The 20,700-nt window shown below is 44.0% G+C and overlaps 1 protein-coding gene across 1 annotated transcript; it reads right to left on the bottom strand.

Moving 5' to 3' along the window:
• Positions 1 to 416: 416 nt before the first annotated feature.
• On the bottom strand, positions 417 to 19,653 carry LOC147880297 (uncharacterized). Its single transcript, XM_087371129.1, has 5 exons — positions 19,061 to 19,653; positions 14,216 to 14,369; positions 1,770 to 1,993; positions 1,311 to 1,484; positions 417 to 1,182 (listed from the first exon to the last, which is right to left on the bottom strand). Exons 1-5 carry the CDS (start codon positions 19,298 to 19,300, stop codon positions 1,096 to 1,098), a joined length of 879 nt encoding a protein of 292 aa, XP_087227255.1. The 5' UTR covers positions 19,301 to 19,653; the 3' UTR covers positions 417 to 1,095.
• Positions 19,654 to 20,700: the final 1,047 nt, after the last annotated feature.

Raw genomic sequence — 20,700 nt, forward strand, 5'->3', positions numbered from 1 at the left:
AGACTTGTGCTTGTCCACATCCGGACAATGCACCCTTGGGCACCAAACTCATTTGCCAATCCAAATAGTGCACATGCAAACAATTCAGATATCAAGAACAAGCTTCACAATTCCAATAAAATTCATGAGACCCTTGGATAAGACACAGATAATATTTCATGACAATCCGGCAATACAACACATGCATACACTGAGTTGAATTCTTTTTAAGAGAAGGCCCAAACCCTTGTAAAAGCAAAACAAACATACAGCCTGCCTTAACATAATCACTTCATAAACCCACTCACAATACTTTGATGCGAGAACTTTGTCAAGCAGATTACTACTGACTTGGTGCAGATCACATACACGTTAGGTACAGCTACCCTCAAAATAAAGGTCCCCTTAAATATTTGTACATCAACCCCACTGCAATTTTCTAGAACCATGTTGAAGACACACTTTGACAGCATTATTGTCCTAGATTCCAGTTGTGTTAATCCACAGAAGTAGATCCTTCCTACAAATCCATGTCCCCCCCAATTTATCCCAATCCTTGATAAGCACTCCTGCAATCCAGCCCACATTCCTCCAATAACATCAATTGCATACTCGGTGACGATGTGTGAAAGAACAAAGACCCCAAAAACTTACAATCTTATCATTGCAAAAGCCTGGAAATGGTCCAGAAGCAAAAGATGGTTGCCAAATCTTTTGGAAACAGCCAAAAGATGTAAAGACAACCCTTGCCCAGAAGAAAATCCTGCCAGAATGGGGCTAGCTTCTCCATAGGAATAGCAAGTATCAGACCAACTTTCCAAGGTTTTCAACCACAGACTGCACCATTAGAAAAAAGATTCAAAAAATTCGGGAAAAAAAACAGGGGAGGGGACACATTAGACATCATTCCAAGGCATCTTAAAGGGTTGAAGTATTCTCCTTTGTTCTGAACATAGATTCTGTTGCATTTTCTAGAGCTATTTTGAAACTTTGTCCTAGGATAGGTCTGAAACATTATACAGTTCAGAAACATTGACACGGCTGCCTAACGGACGTCAATGTCGAACAAAAGAAAAACGTGACAACCAGTGGTACATTCATGTGTTCCCTCCGGGTCTAAAACACATCAGGATGAAAGCGCCCCGGCATGGATGTTCCTTCCTGGGCTTTACGGAGATGTAAGTTCAGGGCATAATTGTTTAACTGCACCAAAAAAGAGAGCAAATCAAAGCGCGAACCCTAAAGAACAATGTCCAAAGATTTTTGCAAAAAGAAGTGAAAGAAAAATAAGATGTGAAGAGGTAGAAGAATTTAAGACAACTGAGACTCACCTCCAAAGTCCGGACTTGCTCTTGATATTGAGTGACAAGCTGCTTTAACTGCTGTATTTCCCGCGGGCAGTTTTCATGTTCTGCCTGCCGCTCATGCTGAATGGCAACAGCACGCTTGAGGATATGATTGTCCCGAAGTAATCCTTGCAGTTGTTCTTTCAGCGTTGCATTCTCCTGAGATTAGTAAGTTGAATTATCGATTAATCACTTTTTAAGCAGAGCAATCAACAAGTTATGCAAGGAAAAGCCTGGCCAGAATAGAAGAGAGCAGCATGGTGCTTGCAATCTCTGTTTCCATCGTTGCCCCAACATAATTTCAGTACTATGAATGAATATCTGAGCTACTTGTTCGATTCATATTCTGCATATAATGAATAAAGTTCATGATCCCCCATATGAGCGGAAAAAGTGTCTTTTTAAGATGATGATAGAAAATGCTCATTATGCTCACCAGCATACCTTTTGCAAGATTTCAAACATAGATCCCGTACGAGCCATTACAGTCTTCTCAAAAGCTTCCAAAGCCTTTGCTGCACGATCCCTGGCATCATCGAGATTTGTTGCATTGAGCATTTCCCGCACAAATAATTCAACCCACTCGCTAGCCTTGGAAGCTGAAGCTGCTTCTTGATTATGGTTTTCAACATCACCTACTTCCACAGATACAGCCTGAACGCCACCATCTGCCATGATCCAACAATGTTCATACTATAGTAATTTCAGCTTCCAACAATATCTTAAAGCATTAAAGTTCTCAAGTTTTGTGATGAAATGCCGCTATGAAAAAGAACTTTGACCTTGTTGGAGAGATATTTTGAGTTCTTGAATTTCAAGTTCAGATTCGATTTTATATTTTAAGATCTAAACAAGGAAATCACCAAGAAGATTAAGTTATAGTGGCATAATCAGCAGGAAAATTCTGTTGCAAGTTTTGGCTACAGCAAGCATCTCGTCATATTTCTGACAAGGTAAATGCTAAGAAATAGCCATGCAAGCCCCGGACAGCTACGTAGGCCCACAAATGCACCAGGTTGCGCTGCCACATGGCATTACGGTGATCATAGTAAATAGCAGTTGGGCTTTGCAAATTAGGGCACAACGATCAATTGGATAGACAGCTGATAGGCTGAGAAGGTGAGGTTTAGGTTGGCCTACAACAACGAAGAGGAAGCCTATTAAACCAGGAGAAAAAGAAATGTCAGTCCAATCGCAACAAGTTGGATACCGTGCAAGGATCATATCAGTGTCCGCGGGTTAGAGAGTGGTTAGATTGTAGGTGTGTACTTTTGTAATCCCCCTTATGAGGAGGGAGAAAAGAGGTATAGGATAAGATTTTGGGAATAAGCATCCTCCATCTATTCATCTCATCATAATGGTGGGTGTGGAAATTGAGGTGGGAATCAGTGGTCGATGCTTCACGATTGCGAGGTGCCATGGTTGTATGGGAGGTGCATAGAAGATTTTAGTCAAGTGAATGCATGTTGTCTAGTATAATGACATAGTTAATGGCTGAATGGACCATTGTATGATGCCATTAGGAGGGCCAGTGATAGGCCTGGCCACATGGGCTGACCTATAAGGTTAATTTGTCGGGCCAGGCCAATTTTAGGTTCCTACAGTGTTTGGAAGATAGAGTGACATGTCTGTTGAAGGAATCCCCATTTTTAAAATCCAGATGTTGTCTTGTTTATGTGCTTTCCATGTTGAGTACAAAACAGATTCTGCTTGAGGTGGTCACCCCAGGTAAGGGGGTATAACATTGGTTTAGAAGTCAATGACCCACCTGTAACAATGAGGGCAAGGGGTCAATAGAATGAGGGGGGATTAGGGTTTACCTGGAGCATGATTACGCAGCTGTCTGCAGTGCTTTGAAGCACAGAGTGCATGGGAACAACAACCTGGGACAGCCCTGACGGAGCAGGGAGGTACTGTGTGGCAGCAGGTCGGCAAAACAGCATGGAAGATTGACTGACAATAGGCGCCTACATCCGTAGGAAAACCCTGGTAAAATCGGGTCAAAACAGGCTCTACACGAGCCATTCCCAAAGGAGGCCAACATTGAGGGCCAAAGCCCTGCTTAGAGTTGCCATACTCCAATATATACAGGCCCATGTCAACAAACTCATTTGCAGGTTCTCGCTACTTTTTTACTTCAAGGAGTGGAAGGGCAACATAGAAAAGAAGCAGAGGAAGCTTGTGAAGACATTCCGCACTGACCGGGGTTTGGGAAGGGTTACTTCAGTAATATTGCCCAATCATGGAGGCAGTACAAAGTAATGTACCTAGATGAAGCCAGGAACATTCCCAAACTCATCCTCTAAAAGCACAACATAGTGCAGTTTCAATCTCACGATAGTCACTCATAAGATTGAAAACCATAAACTCCATCACGCATAGCAGGGACTAGCTACTATGACATCCCCACTGACGTCATATGTTTTCTAACACTACCAGAGGGGGGGTACAAGGTGAAAAAAGGATATGAGTATTCACCAAGAGAATATGGATTGACTTGTGCTCAGAAAGATAAATGCCGCTACATCTTCTTTCTAGAGTGCTTTCCAGGGACAAAGCTTCCCACCTATGTTGAAGAACCTTGCAAACCCGAGCATCCCAGCCTTTGACCTTGAAAAACTTCCTCCTAAAGTAGGCATGAACAGAAGAAGCCCTGGGAGCTGGATCTGGCTGTACGTGGGGGTAGATCTATACCCATGGCTGTGGCTCTGGAAAAGACCAGCAACCAAGGGTGTTTTATAGCCCCAAACCCAGTCTGCCTGACCAGCAGGTCAGCCAGTCTGTTGAACCAGTCGGTGGGGCCTTGAAAAGGGATCAGCATATTTGGTCTGGTTGGCCAGATCTGTCTATAGGGGCCCAGTCAGTATAGAACGGTAAGGGGGGTGCAGCCCTCACCTTATATGAAGGGTACATATGGTCCTTAGCCTTCCTCCCACAACCCACTGAAGCTCATTGAGGAGCAGCACAGCAGAAGAGGGTTTGTTATTAGCCGCATATGTGGCCCCACTCAATCCAAACACAACAGCACTATGCTGTAGGAGTATGCTCATCAGTTAGATGCACATCTCGTAAGTGGAGAAATATACATATGGTATTTTTGGCTGTTCTGCATTTCTGTTCATACTCTCCAGATCTGTGTGTTTGTCTTGAGTTTACTTATGCACGTCACTAGAGTTGAGTCGTGAGGGGTTAACTCTTCCACTACAAGGTTAGGTGTGAAACACTAGCCTCTTTATTCTAAAACTCATGGGCCTGTAAAACATCCCTATAAGGCACCAAAGTCCCAAACGAGGGCATGATCGGCCCACTAATGGGCAGATCTAGCCCACCATTAGGGATATATACTTTTGTAATACTAGAATATATCCGCTAGTAAAAATTCAGATTTCTGTTATTCTAAAGTCCAAAATTATACAATGAAAATAAAAGAGAAAGCGAAAAAGAAGAAAAATGCGCTAACCACAAAAAGAAAGGGGGTAGACATTCCTAGCAAGCAAAGCAAAGCTTATGTCGTCATCACTGCCCAAGCATAAGCAGCTATACTGGCTTTCTAAAGACCCAAGGTGTCTCTTGGGTAAACCCACCATTAGGAGAAATATAATTTCTAACAAGTGCGTACAATGTTCTACATGGTGAAAGATCTATAGACAATAGTGTTCTATGAGCGTTTCCCTGCAAGAAAAGAGCTTGGACCATGGGACATATAGATAATCTACTGATGGCAACTCGAGGATGAAGATGAGCATCTCAACCTTATCACGTTTCTGATTGTGGTGCTATGATTTCTTTACTTTGAACTCTCAACCAAGCCTTGAGAGGTTTTTAATTCTTTACTGTTGCAAATTATGTTAGAATTATTATTATATTTTAGGCAGAGGCCAATGTAATAGACAATAGTGTTCTATGAGTGTTTCCCTGCAAGAAAAGAGCTTGGACCATGGGACATATAGATAATCTACTGATGGCAACTCGAGGATGAAGATGAGCATCTCAACCTTATCACGTTTCTGATTGTGGTGCTATGATTTCTTTACTTTGAACTCTCAACCATGCCTTGAAAGGTTTTTAATTCTTTACTGTTGCAAATTATGTTAGAATTATTATTATATTTTAGGCACTGGCCAATGTAATGTAATAAGTGGGTTAGGGGCACTTTTCCCTCTTAGAGGTTTTTCCCCCTAACCATAGTCTAATCCCTAACTACGGTTAGTGATTAGATAGGGTTTTGTCACTTAGACAAAACCCCTCATCTTTCTTTTGTACGACACTTCATTTCAGTCCACTATCGAGTGATCTACATTCAGCTCACTCTTTTACTCACTCTTGCTCTTCTTCTTTCTCACATTTGGTATCAAAGCATTGTTTCTTCTCAGACCTGCTCCCAGCTTCCGCATCTGCTCTCAGCGCCTGTCTGTACAGCTTCCGTACTTCAGCCCGCTCCAGCTCAAGATCACCATTCCATACAGTCCGTACGACTTTACAGATTCCGTACCTACTCCCGTACCGTTCCATCACCAAGCATTCCGTACCGGTGCAGCCCCCGTCCGTACACCTCGACGTCCGCACAACGTACGGACTAACTGTCCGTACTGTTCCACTGTACTGCCTGCAACCCATCCATACCTACACACGTGATGCCACCTTTGTCCGTACAGCGCCGCCATCCGTTCATCGCTCATCCGTACAACAATGCGGTCAGTCGTACTGTTCCGTACAATGTACCGTACACCGTACTGCAAGCTGTCCATTCCATACAAACTGTACGGATTCCGTACACAGTCTTATAGTCCGTACCAGGCAGCTTCGTTGTCCATATATACGGTACTCCGAAAGGGTGATCTTTTGCAGAGTTTTTCTTGCAAGTGATTCTTGCAGGTGTTCTTTGGTGAGCATTCTTGCAAGTAGCCATTGATTGGCTTGCATTCTGGGAGCGCAATTTTTGGGCATTTTATTCTTTGGCAGACATTGCTATCAGTTTGCAAGATCCACTCCAGAATTTGGGGCTTTGTGGTCTTGCTTGCAAGTTTTGCAAAGAAATTGAGGCTTTTGCATGCAAAATGCAAATTTTGCAACATTTGGGGCTTTCAGTCTATTTCCCCTCTTTTGTATGCAATTTCTCACAAGAAATTGGGGCTTTTGAATTTGGGTTGCAATTTTGCAGTTGAAAGAGCATTTTGGTGGTTTGCAAGCAGTTCTGGACTCAGATTGAGTCGATTTGCAGACTTTTGCCATTTTTTGCAGATTTTACTTGCAAATTTTTGAGCAATTAGCAGAGCATTGTGGTGCATTACGAGCCTTTGATAGCCTGTGACAGTATTTGTCACTGTGCACAGATTTTCTTTGGCAGATTTTACTTATGCATTTTGCATCCCAATAAGGGATTTTACTTGTTCAGTTTGCTGCATTTTTTAGTTTATCTGGCATAAGTGGCTCAAAACAACCCCAATGAGGTGTTTGGACACACACATAGGAATATTAAATCCATCTAAAGGGAGGTCATCGTAGAGATCATTGGGGTGTAAAGAGGTCAATATGCCATGTAAAGCCATGTAAAGGGAGGTGATAGTAGAGATCATTTGATGGCAACTCTTGAGGGTGCAACAAAAGAGTTGAGGATGGCTAAGTCAATCTTCCTCATCCGTTGCACTACCCCTCATATATGCGCTATGTCTCCAAGCCTCACCTCTACCTCCATGGGTAATCTTCTCCATCTATCAAAGAAGCGTACATCCATCTTGATCCCTAATCTCTGGGTGCCAAATGAGAGGCGGACGCTCGAACTCGTCTCTGCAATGTGGTTGATCAGGGATGAGGCCCCCTATTAATGGAGGCTCCTCATCATGGGGGAACCCTTCCCCATAAGGGGGGCCTCTGAAAAGATCCATTTGTGCTGCCACTAGCCCCCAGTGCATAGGGTGTTCTAGGGTCTAGGTTATAGGGTATAGAGGCTAGGCTTTATGATTTAAGCATGGTAAAGGTACTTACAAGGTTTCATGATCATCCCCTATATATAATCCATGAAGTGGGTAGGAAAGGAAGGTTGACTATAATTGACGTCTGTGTAAGAATTTATTTTATTTATTATTTTGAGAAAAAATAAAAGAAGTGTCCATGGATACAAGAGGGTAGGGAGGAAACGGAATGGATGGAATGGAGGTGAGGGGAACGTAACCAACTACTCCTTGTGGAGTTTTATGGTTCGCAACATCTTGGTTGGTAAACATCTTTGGGATTATGTCAATGGAGATGAAGCAATGCCAAATTCTGTGGCTACACCTGTCACTCCTACAACTGGAGGCACGGGTAGAGGTCAAAATGTAGCACAAGTACTTGGAGCTGCTGCGCCAGGGGCTCCCATAGCAAAGCTGAAAAGATGGGATTCTAGGGATGCACAAGCTCTATCAGTGATTTCTCTCTCTGTCAAGAGGTTCATTATTCCTCACATTCGATCATGTAAAACCTCAAAGGCACTTTGGGAGATATTGGAGAGTATGTTTGCAGCAAGAAATGATGCCAGAGTTTCCTTTCTGAAGCGAGAGCTTTCTCATACACATATGGATGAGGGAGATTCCATGAATACTCACCTAACAAAGCTTTAGGATTTGAGGGTGCAATTGCTGAATATTGATGAAGTTATTCCGGATTCAAAGATAATTACCACCACTCTCTTCCTGAGTCTTATCTTGGTTTCCACACCTCGCTCAATTTGTCATTGAGGGGGGGCAGCAATCCTCTCTCTTTTCACAAGTTGGTAGGACTTTTGTTGCAGGAGGAGCAAACACGAAGAAATATCGCAACACGGGCTGGCGAGCATGCCATGCTTTCTAAGTTTAAGCCCAAGGGAAAAGGGCAACAAAAGCAACATGTCAATCCGCCCGCACATCAGCATGAAGCTGATTCAAGACAGCCCTCTTATAAGGCTAAGAGTGATGCAAATAAGCATAAAAAGAAGGGCATTTGTCACAACTGCAAGAAGCCAGGTCATTACATAGGTGAATGCAAGAAGCGCATAGCTAAAGAAAAGAAAAGGGATTCATGTATGGCTGTGTCAAATGCATCAGCTCCTAATGCTCATAATGGGGGAGATGTTACAGCCAACTTTGTGGAAAAACACTATGCCTTCCTGTCTTGCACTTCAGATTTTTCGGTGGGTAGTTCAGATGCTACAGCCACTATTGAGGATGACCCTTATGCTTTCCTTGCAGTTATGATCGTTCAAAGGATGCATGCTCTTTCAGTGCCAATGAGACACTAAATACTAGGTATTTTGATAGTGATGCCTCAAAGCACATCACTTCTAAGAAGAGCCTTTTTGCATCTTTGCACCCTCCACCTACTAAAAATAAGGTGACTTGTGCAAATAATTCTTATTATTCAGTATGTGCACTGGGGGACATTATTCTCACATCCATTGATGGCACAGATTCAAAATTTTCAATGTTCTCTATGTGCTAGGTTTAAAGAAGAATTTGCTTTCAGTGTCCTCTCTTAATAGAGGAGGATTTCAAGTTGTATTCGATGATGCCAGGTTGTATTCAATGATGCTAAGCGTGCAGTTAGAGACAAAGAGAATGACTATGCTTTGATGTTGTCTGGCACTTTGTATCAGGGTCTTTTTCATGTTAATATATATGAGAAAAGATCAGGTCTTGCATTATTAGTGAACACTCCCACTACTCCAATGCAGAGTGCGGAGTTATGGCATGCCAAGTATGGGCACATGAGCTATGGCAACTTAATGACACTTCAGAAGCATGCTATGGTTGATGCATTGCCTCCTTTAGAGTCACCTCCTCCTCAGGCATGTGGGTTGCATCCTTGGCAAGATGCATAGATTTCCTTTCAGAAAGGATGGTGCAGTGAGAGCTACACGCAAATTACATATACCTAGACAAATCCAGGAACATTCCCAAACTCATCCTCTAAAAACACAACATAGTGCAGTTTCAATCTCACGATAGTCACTCATAAGATTGAAAACCATAAACTCCATCACGCATAGCACGGACTAGCTACTATGACATCCCCACTGACGTCATCAGCGCCCAACAGTGGGAGTAGACCATAGTATAAAAGTATGCTCTCACACATACAAATCCACACACCCACACATACTTGAGCATCCATTTATACAAAGTCTTCGTACTGAGTTTCTGTCGACACTCCGAAGATGAAGGGCAAACTCAGCCATGACAAAGGCATGCAAATTACAGCTCATTCACAGTGATGTATGCAGTCCCATGAGGACACCTGCTTTTGGGGGTTATCTTTATTATGTTACATTCATAGATTCGCCAACTAATCCCTAACTACGGTTAGTGATTAGATACCTCATCTCTCTTTTGTACTACACTTCATTTCAGCCCACTATTGAGTGATCCACGTTCAGCTCACTCTCTTGCTCACTCTTGCTCTTCTTCTTTCTCACAAATTATACAGAAGTTGTCAATATTTTGATATACAACAGGTTTGTCAATGTTTTGAATTTTCAAGCTAAGTAAGGCGATCAAGAATCTAAGGGGTGGTTCCAAGCAAGCTAAAGTCATGGCACTGTTACCAGACAACAAGCAGCCCTCCACCTTAAAGAGACGAGGGTTGGTGTGCCCAACTGCCCGGTCAGCTATACAACGGCAGTTTGGCAAGGAATGTCAAAGGTCATCTACCTTCAGCTAGCCTGCGAACTATAGGCAAAAACGTGTATATACCTAGATGAATCCAGGAACATTCCCAAACTCATCCTCTAAAAACACAACATAATGCAGTTTCAATCTCACGACAGTCACTCGTAAGATTGAAAACCATAAACTCCATCACGCATAGCAGGGACTAACGTGATTGAAATGACAGCAAATATAAACATCTAACTTAGCATGTGCATTCAATGCTTGAAGACAGTTTGGATTGCAGTGTCATGCCTACATCTGCAGTAAATATGGCTATGTCAATCCTCAGTGCTGAATTCCTGCCAAAGGTGCTGGTGACGCAAAAACATCAACTCAAATGCCAAAATGAGCAAATCTCTTCCATATTTTCACACACGTGGATTTTATTGCCAGATTCAGACATGTCACATGCATTTCATGCTCCTCTGACCTAAAAGCAGGTCATAATTAAGGGAAAAACAGCTTGTTGCTGTTATGAATCCACACTACACTTGCCAAAATTGTAATGAATGTTCTAAGAGGAGATGTAGCAAGCCGGTTAGCTGCTTGCAAATGATGCATGACAGCTTCACCTGCTGGTTGCTCCAATCCAAGACCAAAACCTGCACTACACCACATCTACAGCTTGAAATTTTGTCCTAATGCTTTGATACCATCATCAAACAAACAAAAAAAAGGGTCAACGTTGGGTCACAAGTGCCCAAGAATAGGAGAGATCAGACAGCTTACATTAAGATTCTCTCACAATTCAAAGAGAAACAACATGTAAAGAGTGTGTCAAAGAAACACACAAGACTCGCCACAACTAAAGCTAATCTATGTAGTACAACATTAAGGTGTCCACAACCCTTGATAACATGGAAAACCCGGTGGCAGGTCAAAAAATTATTGACCCAATCTAGTCATAAATCCTTAGCTGATGTCAAAATATAAAGACCGCCACTTATTGGTCCGAAACTAACTGCGAAGGAGGATTCTATCAACTGATGCCCGTAGAGAATGCATCAATGCCTGAGTTCTGATGGGTGTGGTCATAGCCATATATCGTTCTAGCTACAATGTGATGTCACATGAAGACCTGCTCTTTAAAGCAGCCTATTCTTGTATCAACGACCAGCTGCAAATGTTCAATATCAATGTACCAGCCCTGCATGTGATTGACATCAAGAATCGTGGGGTTTTTTTGCAATCCTGCACTGAATCATCCTCCACTCTCAAGTATAGGAGACTCTCCACGTTCCCACAATGTCCTACAAGGATGTGTTCAATGGATTTACATCAAGCACCTACTATCATTCCCAAAACGGAGGTAGTCGGCTGGTTCACCATATTAAAGGTTTGCTTCCCGTTATCATATGCTCTCGTAGACTCAACAATGCAACCTCCATTATCTGCACACTAAGAGAGTCAGCAATGGGTGGGGTAGCACCAGCACGTGCCTCTTTCAAAGCCTTTCCCCTATCGGCTTGATACCCAACCCCATGGGCCACTAGGCATGCCAACTAGCATGCAGGCATTCTGTTTGACCAATCCAGGTTGGTTTACACAAACCAACCTAAGGTTGGCTTGATGTGATTTATCATCCAAACACTTGATATTGTTTTGACTAACAGACAGCCGTTTGATAAACCTATCAAAGCCCTAGAGAGGCCCTACAATTTATCCTAAAATGGTCCTACTGTGAAACCCTGGGTCAAGGATAAACACCCAAAAATGTTCCTCATTTGGCCTCAACTCTCCTCGTTTGGAGGCTATATGCAGATATTTATGGAGTGAATTGAACCCAGTTCATAAAGACTAGCCGCACATGCACCTGTTGTGAGTACTCTATATTTTTCTTATGTTAAAGACGAAGAACATGTATTGGGTGCCCAAGACAAGTTCTTGTCTCAAATTTGCATTGATTAGCATATTCCTCTTTTCAAAAGCAACTTCGTCCAAGTTACCAAAAGAGAAGGAGAGAAAGAAAGTTTATTAAAGTCTTCGGAAGACCAATGGGTCTATGAGACTGTGAGAATCCTGATACAAACAAACTATGAGGGTGGAGCTACTAAACGAGCATCCACACCAATGTAGAATGCAAAAAGCTAGTGCTATGTACTACATAGTCATGTCAGAGTGATCGACTACACATCAGTATCATCATCATCATCATCATCATCATCATCAGGTCATCCAAGTGGATGAGACAACAGAAGCATGAAGTCGGCGATAGTGTTGTCGGCTGCTCGCGGGTGTGGTCCTGTGTCGTCTCCTCGTCATAGCTCTGCGCCTAACAAGGGCTACCGTGACCCCTATCGGTCAAGCCCCAACTCTGAACACAGAGGGGATATCCCCAAGTGTAATCTGTGCGTCAACCCTCTGTCTGAGCTGTGAGAGAGAGAGAGAGAGAGAGAGAGAGAGAGAGAGAGAGAGAGGGGGGGGGGGAGGTGGGGTTGTTTGCACTTGCTCTTCTTCAAGACCTTGGACGCAAAAGAGGATAATGTCGAATGCGTGAGAGAGAGAGAGAGAGAGAGAGAGAGAAGAAGCAGGGGAGGTGGGTTTGTTTGCACTTGCTCTTCATCAAGACCTTGGACGCAAAGAGGATAATGTCGAATGCGAGATGCTCGTCCAATACCTGTTTGTGAGTGGGAATATGTAGACCCACCTCAAAGGTTGGGTGTTGCAGGGAACCAAGGTGAAGTAAAGCGGGAAGAGATATTTGTAAGTCAAGGCAGATTTTGATGGCAACCAGCATGCCCATTCTGTGCTTGCTGAGGGTATTTAGAGTCAAACTTGAGCTATATAGTTTGATCCAGTTGCAGCATCCTGTACAAAATTCCATCAACTGTTAGTGACACTGTTGATCATCCAATCCTCAGGAATTACTAGGCATTACATGTACCCTAGGCAGAGTTAGAAGGTACAGTAGCATTTATGGGCAGTCTATACACCAGCGTATAGAATAACAAGCCCTAGTCAGGTGAAGGGGTGGCTGCAGACAGTATAGCCTACTTTACAGGTCTCTTGAAAAGGGTGCCACCAGCATAAAGCTGGCTGCTGCCGCAGAAATGGTGCTGTTGCAAGAATTTATGTAAGAGCCGTTCAGATATTGCCGGCTGTGGGCTTCCAGTCTTGTCACAAACTGGCAGCATGCATCAATTCTTACAGTAAATCGTCCCAAAAGACTTGACATTAATGGCCACCCTGTTTGTAGGACGACCATGCCACAATGTGGCAGACTACTTATGCTCATCGGTCAGCAAAGGATGTGCTTGGACTTATGCCCCCACAACCACAGCTATCCATACTGCTGCACTACACCAGTTTCCAAGGCACGTCATTGAACAGATGATCCTAAAGCAGCTCAAGCAATGAACCTGGGAATCAAGCATGGATCTCATGCAAGCCACACCCAAAACCATGGTTCTATCACCATTGCAATCAGAAAGTCTTCTCTGTCAAGTTGTAGACAAGAAACTTGTGGCTCGACATATGGAACAGTCTACACTCCAACACAAACACTGGAAACACAGTATGGTTTAAGGCTTATGTAGCTGCCCACATTCAAACATGAATATATTTCTCAACAAAGCAGAAACCTATTTCTAAGCAACATGCATGTATTTCTAAATAAACCAGAAATCTATCCACGCCTATGCATGACCACACAGCTACCCACACCAAAAAACAAAGCTGCACCAACTCTCCAAACATACCAAGATAACATTCACCTGAAACTGCCTCTAAGCATTCATGCACGACCATGCACCCACATGACATTAATCAAATAGACAGGTAACGGCAATTGAAGATCAAATTCAGATGAATGCACAAGGAGATCAAATATAAAATTCGGATTCCATACATACAAAGCAGTAGATAAACTAAAACTGCCCAAAGGACACATGCATGCAACCACTGCTACCTGTGAAGGCCTAAAACAAAGCAGCCTTGTGCAGGCCAGGGCTCTCTTTCCAAATGTAAAGGAGACTACAACAGGCATGGGAACTATTCCACTGTGAGCCCCCTTAGTAACCCTAGAAGATAAAAACTCATCTTCATTTTAAAACAAACCCCAAGTTTATTGAATTCTGAAAAGCTGATCCATTTATCACATATACTTGAACAGATTGATACACAGAGTTGCAGAAAGATTGTCCACTGTCACAACTAGACACAAAGAGCTACTAGACTCAGAATGACTGAAAAGGGCCTCATATTGTTCATGACATGTTTATTACATACCTTCGATCAGGAGTCCACCTTGTGATCTGGCTGAAGCATCTTCAGAGGCATAATTCAATGTGGCCCTTCCATCTGAGCTTAGGCGTAGTTCATTGAGACTCTTTATTGCAGAGTCCAAACTGTATCCATTAGATTCCAAAATCTTCTCCACCAACTGGATTTGTCACCAAGAAGACCACAACACAGAAACACCTTAATCCCTGAGCTGTAGTGGCTTATAAGAAGCAGGAGCAGGAGAAACGGAACAGATTGAACAAACCAAACCCAAAGTTTTTCAATCAAATCAGCACCCACTAGTGTCTTAAGCAATAAGCAAGTTACAGCCACATCTTTGAAGCAGTGACTAGTGTTAGAACTAAAATCACACATATAGACAGTGTCTTGCAGAGACTCCAGCCATCGTCTGGACTCAAGTGTCACGAACTACCTTGTAGGGTTGCAATGCAAAATGTACCACTCGGAAATATATCAAATCAGCAAACATCAATGCGCAACTGCTTCCAAAGCCACACAGCTTGCAGATACTGTGCAAATTGATAGCAAATCTGATTATCAAGATGTATTTAGGCTTTCTGACATGGTCTAAATCATTTAGATCCACTCAGCAGATGCCAATACTTCCAAAGGCTCGGCCAATAGCCAATTAGTCTGCTATAAACCGTATATTCAAATCTTCAGGTGACCTACTGTGTGCCAAGACTCAATTTGACGACTTGCACTTGGTCACATAGTTTTGCAAACAAGACAAGCCACCCCACTTCCCTCTCTTACTCCAGGCTTCTTAGGCCGCTGAATAAAGTGTACCTCATACTTATCACTCAGCAGTATTTCACATGCATCATGTTCCCAAGTTTCACCCAGAAAAATGATGTCTGCATTCTCTAAGACATCTCCAGCCCCCTTACTCCATAACCACAACAATTCCACAAGCATACCTGCAAGGCATCAAGGCTCCATATTGTTATGTACCAAAGTAAACTCTAGTTAGCTTATACCTGATCCGGCCAAGGGAATGCCTAGAGGGGATGAAGCTATAAAGATAGACTTAAGTTTAAATGGTATGCTTGTCTTGGTTAACCATAGATCTTTTGAAGAGACCTAGTAACCTAGTTATGCTGACAACACCACAAGGTGTCCTGGTAGATAGGATGCTAGGACTCACTTAACAATGGCATAAGGCCGCGCGATGATCTTCATGTAATTTCACTCTTTCCCCTAGAGATGACGACTCTTTCTCCCGCCAGCTTTTTTTGATGGAGGAGTCCCCTCATATTCTTGCAGCTCAAGAGGTAATTTGGGCTCACATCCCCTCGGTGATCACCCCATGCATCACGGGATAGAGGGAGATCCGTTTCACAAATGAGGAGCTCTTGGAGCGCTCAAGGTCCTCCCACCCCAAAAGTGTGCTGACGAGTTCTCATCTTCCTACAACTAACAAGAGGTAATTTGGGTTCACACCCCCTCAATGATCACCTTGTGCATCATGATACAAAGGGAGGCCCCTTTCACAAATGAGGAGCTGTTGGAGGCCCTCAACGTCCTCCCACCCCAAAGTGCACAAGCGAGAATGGCCTAACACCATTCTTCTTCAGGTTTTTGGGAGTAACTCCTCCTCCCCTACAACGGTTGGCCTTCCAAGAGATCTTTGACTTGGATTGCTCCCAAAGTCGCTTAGCCGCAACTGGATGTTTGATCTTGAAAAAGGGGGAGTCTGTACAAGTATCTGACAATGGCGCCTGACACCACCTACAAGACTTCGCTAGGGTCTCAAGTTTGCATTTGTCGACATTATCTATGACACCCAGACAAGCTTCATTCACAAATGCACATTAAGGACAACTCTTCACTTTCTCGGAGGCAATGGACTTGGCCCATAAGCAATCTCAACCTCTCACAATCCTTCTCTTCGAGTTTGAGAAAGGTGGATTGGGCTTTTGTTCAAGGGCACCATGCAAAGGATGGGTTTCTCAAAACAGTATACACGAGTCAGATGCTTATAGCAAGTCATACAAGAGAGGCCTTTTCTCTTTCCCCGCCAAGGCTGCTGTCCATTTTATCCCTATACATGGCAAAGGCACTTGGATTAGTTTCTCCATTCTCATGCGACGGGGCTCAAAGGAATACGCCTCCCAATCCGATACGAGGAGTTGCTTGACTATGAATTTGCGGATGATACGGCCCTTTTTGTGGAGGGCACTAATTGAGAGCTTAAAGGGAGTTTGGTGTGCCATTCGGGTGTGCTACCTTGAGAGTACAAATGTTGGAGACAAACATCGCCATCCCAAATCCCAAAGGGATGGTTTGCACAAGGCCTCAGATCCCCTTAGTTGGCATGGGCAATTCTCCAAGACACGGGTGTTTTTTCGCATCTTTTTCATGCATCACTCCCACATCATGCATTATAGAATGGGGCTAGGGGGTCTACTTCAGCCAAAGGCAAAGGGAGACCGAAGGTTGAGCAGGCCCTAGATTTGTTGGAGTGGCAAGGGACCATAATTGTGGGTCACCTTGGTATGGATGGACCCAGTACCAATCACCTTGGGGTAGGACCAATCTCGGTGGCAGCTTTGGTTGTGGGACAGCCAACCCCTAGGAGAGGTAGGATGGGACCCGAGTGAGAGGTTTGGGCCGTTTAGAGCAAGGCAATCGGAGAGGTTTATAAAGGCACCCCTTCTTCTCATACACTACACGCATTGGCTGACATCTATAGCTAGACGCGGCTGCACGAATTCCCTTAGGGAGATCGGCCTTGGGTAGACCAGCAAGTGCCCAAGGAGATCATTACCAAATACTAGACCCGCTTGTGGACTATGTCCATTGGCCACTTGGGTTGGAGTAGATGTGAGTGGATGGGAGGTGCCACCGCTATGCAGAGAGAGAGACCTCAAGACGATACCACATTGTCTATGGAGTTGCCCGTAGCACAGAGGATTTTGCACGGAACCTTCGAATTGTGGCTCTGACACAAAGGATGCAACACGACTTCAATTGGGACATCGCAGCCTGGTTGACAAAGGGTTGTTACGCCTATTCGATCAATATGGTCTCACCAACCTACATGATTGTTGGACAAGGGGTCTTCCAGATAGAGGTGCAAAACTCCATCCCGCCAGTGATTGGGAGATGGTGTCCAACATTACTAGTTGGAACATCTGGGTCACCCATTGCAGTTTGGTGATGGGAGACCAACAAAGACCTCCAATAGCCACCCAAGTTGCCATTTGCCAAATTATCAATACCACATGGGGGAACGAGGGACGATGGGTTATGGGATTACAGCCGAAAGGTGTGCGCGTTTCAGCAAGGCTTGGCCTTCTCACATACAATTATCCAAGCATCCATTAGTTGTATAGTCGTCCACCCTAGTTGTTTGCCCCTATTTCTAAGATTCCCTAGGCAATAAGCTGGGTTCTCTCAGGGTGGACAACAGCCATCACTTCTTTTTACTTTCTTCCACAATCAACGCCACATAGATTGATTTGTCTAGTTGGTATTCTCTCAAGTAATAATAGGAAGTTATTTTCAAGGTTTATTCTTGTACGACAATATATTTCAGCCACTCAACTTGTGCAAAAGTTGTTTAGCCTATATGGCTTGCTGTATGAAATAGTTAGAGATAGAGAGGGATTTCTGAAGAGTTGTGTCCACAAAATTGAACAGTCGGCCTAGAATGAGTCTACCCATCATCCTGAATCGGATAGACAAATTGAGAGGGTTAATCAAACTCTGGGAGATATAAGACACAGAGACCAATGTAAGGTTAGGGTAAACAGTTGTAAACAGACTTACGAAAATGCATCACCCTCTCCATTGCCTTCCAATCCAGCGTTCAAAATTCAACCCACGAAAAGGAAAAAAATGAGGCTCCTAATTGATCAAACGCTGCTAAAAGTAATGACGAAGTGAATGCTTGAAAAGCTTAGGTCTCCTCACGCTTGAAGCCATCCACTCTAGAATGCAATGCACATATCCCTCCGGGCTGCTTCATCATATGCATGAGGTGAAGATGTGAAGCCCCCATTTTGTAAGCAAAGTGGCCATTTAGTTGGAGCAGCCCACATGCGTTTTAGGGCCATCCCTCTGCATTCTACACAAGTTTTGATCAGCCCCCTGTGCCTTGTAGGTTCAGCCTCAGCTAGCCAAAGCCAACAATAACGACCCACCTTGATTGCTCTACACACAAGCCCATCCCGTTCACACGGTCTGGTGGGCTAGAAAACTTGACCAGAGCAGGCCTATTCGGCCCTCTATTCAGACTCAATAGGGTGCGGACCTGCCCCCTCCCCACCTTTAGAATTCCTACGAAAGGATAAAGAAAGCCTGCATCATAATGAATACGCGCCCCCCCCCCCTTTTTCCCTTTAGGACTCCAAGGGAAGGATAAAGAAAGGCTTGCATCATAATGAATACGCATAAGGTCCTAGGGTCGCTCTGCAACCTGGAAAAAGGCCCTGCCACCTGTTACAGTTGGGAAAAATCAGCATAGGACCTGTAAAAAGGTCAGGAAGATCACCATCAGCCCTAAATCAAGTAAAGGGAGGTCACCATTAGAAGCCCAGAGGTGCCCTTGGCTGTCAGGGATAAGTTCAGCCATTTCCCAGAAAAAGAAAGATGGCATTTCCTGGAAAATACCTCCCCTCAGCAGATCTCCCTGCAGGGAGAATATTGAGAAAGCCAAGTGGGTGCACAACGAGGAACACAGCAGAAATTCTTCGGCCAGCATGTATGAAAAATTCGTAACAAAAATCAGATTGGAACGTTCGAGCCTCTCATTCAAACACCAAACAATGCCGCAGTTGATTCTTGAAATTAGCAAACGCAGTTTAGTCGGGAAAAATCGTCTACCTGTCCATCCATGTCAGGGAAAAGAGCTCGAAGCTGCGAAAGCTGGTCCCCAGGGTCAGCCGATGTATGCTGAGGAAAGCCTGTCTCGGAGGGCCCTGCACTTGGGCCACTCCTCAACGAAGCTCCCGATGAGAAGCGAATGGGAGAGCTTCCCCCGCCACAGCGCAGTCTCTTCGCTACAGGAGGAGATCCGTAAATTTCGTCGAAGAGAGAACGCTTGCCACAAACCACCGCCGACATGGCACCACAAACGTCGAGACGCAGACCGACTGCGCCAAGAAGAGATTCGGACGATGCTACGGTGCGGCCGAGTTTCCCAGAGGTTGTGAAAGGGAAGGGAGGCGAAAATCAACACTGAATGATGGAAATCTGCAAGCATGAAGAGGAGGGGAGGGGGAAGCAAGCAAAAAGGAGGGAGAAAGAAGAGGAATGGGGGGAGGAGAGAGCGAAGATTGGCTATGGCGGAGAAGAAGCAGACGAGGTCGTCACAAGCAGGGGCTGTAAAAAGGAAAGAGAAGAGATATGACAGGAAGATGAAGAGGATTTCAACACTAGCCCCTGCCCCTTCAACATTCCTTACACACCCTTTGCATTTGTTTCCGTTTACGTTTTACCCCCCTTCTTTATTATTAACTCTATTTGTTTCCTTGCATTTCTTTGCTCACCTTCTTCACTTCCCTCTCCCACACCACCTCCCCCTTTTCCCAACTGGCCTTTGCAGCACACCTCGTGCAGCCCGCGATCGTCGGGCTGCTAACTTATGTCACCATTTTTTGCTTCGTCCGTGCCTCGGGTGACGACTTCGTGTCGGACGACATTTCCAACAACAGCTACTCACAAGCATACTCTTTTTCGAACCTCAACATGGGATCCCCCTATAGTGCCCACTCGTCTAGCTGTGCTACCTCATCAACTTTGGACAGTGGACATGTTTGCCACGTCAGCTCATCTTGGGCCAGCACCCTCAGTGTGTAACTACCCTAACCTAGAACTTAAAACATTAGCTAAATCCTAATTTTCATAAAATAAATAAATAAACAATCGACTTGTATTGCAGGTTGGTCAAACCACCCCAAAAGGACCTGATTACCAAAAAAAAGGGTATTACATCCCAAAAATCTCTGCTCATTACATTCTGGCCAAATCCTCCTGCTTGCCTTCATAGGCAAAGCCTACATCATGAAGCAAAGTTTTATTGCATTTGTAGCAAATATTATATTGTTCCTCGAACTCCAAATAGCAAAGACCTCACTGCTAGCCATATCTGGTAGAGGTTGGAGTTGAAAAGGCTGGAGTCCCCATAAAGCTCACTGGGAAACATACGATCATATGTTGCATCAATCCAAAATAGGAGATGGATCTTCTAATAACAGCTAATGTGGGGAACAAAAGGAACATATGGAATGATAGGCATGAGACACGATGCACAGCAATCACAATCACAACGATTCTCCGTATAAATCTCTTGGGTAGTGCTTTTAATCTCGAATTACCGATGGCCAAATATTTGTGCTTTTCGACACATGAATGTTGGTGTGGACACTTGATCTCACATTCATCATGGTTAGGTATTTCGATTCCCCAATGCTCCCTCACAATCAAAAACATGCATTAGAAGAGAGAGGGACACAACCTTCTCA

The sequence above is a fragment of the Dipteris shenzhenensis genome, chromosome 32 (genome assembly GCF_047967505.1).
Source record: "Dipteris shenzhenensis isolate YYH24624 ecotype China chromosome 32, Dip_SZ_1.0, whole genome shotgun sequence".
NCBI lineage: Eukaryota > Viridiplantae > Streptophyta > Polypodiopsida > Gleicheniales > Dipteridaceae > Dipteris > Dipteris shenzhenensis.

Bases quoted from the DNA above. Each gene is read 5' to 3' on its own strand.
- LOC147880297 (XM_087371129.1), bottom strand. From the start codon at position 19,300: ATGTCGGCGGTGGTTTGTGGCAAGCGTTCTCTCTTCGACGAAATTTAC. The intron at 1,485-1,769 runs GTATGCTGGTGA...TACTAATCTCAG, and splicing joins TGTTTGAAATCTTGCAAAAG to GAGAATGCAACGCTGAAAGA. The intron at 1,183-1,310 runs GTGAGTCTCAGT...TTTTTGGTGCAG, and splicing joins AGCAAGTCCGGACTTTGGAG to TTAAACAATTATGCCCTGAA.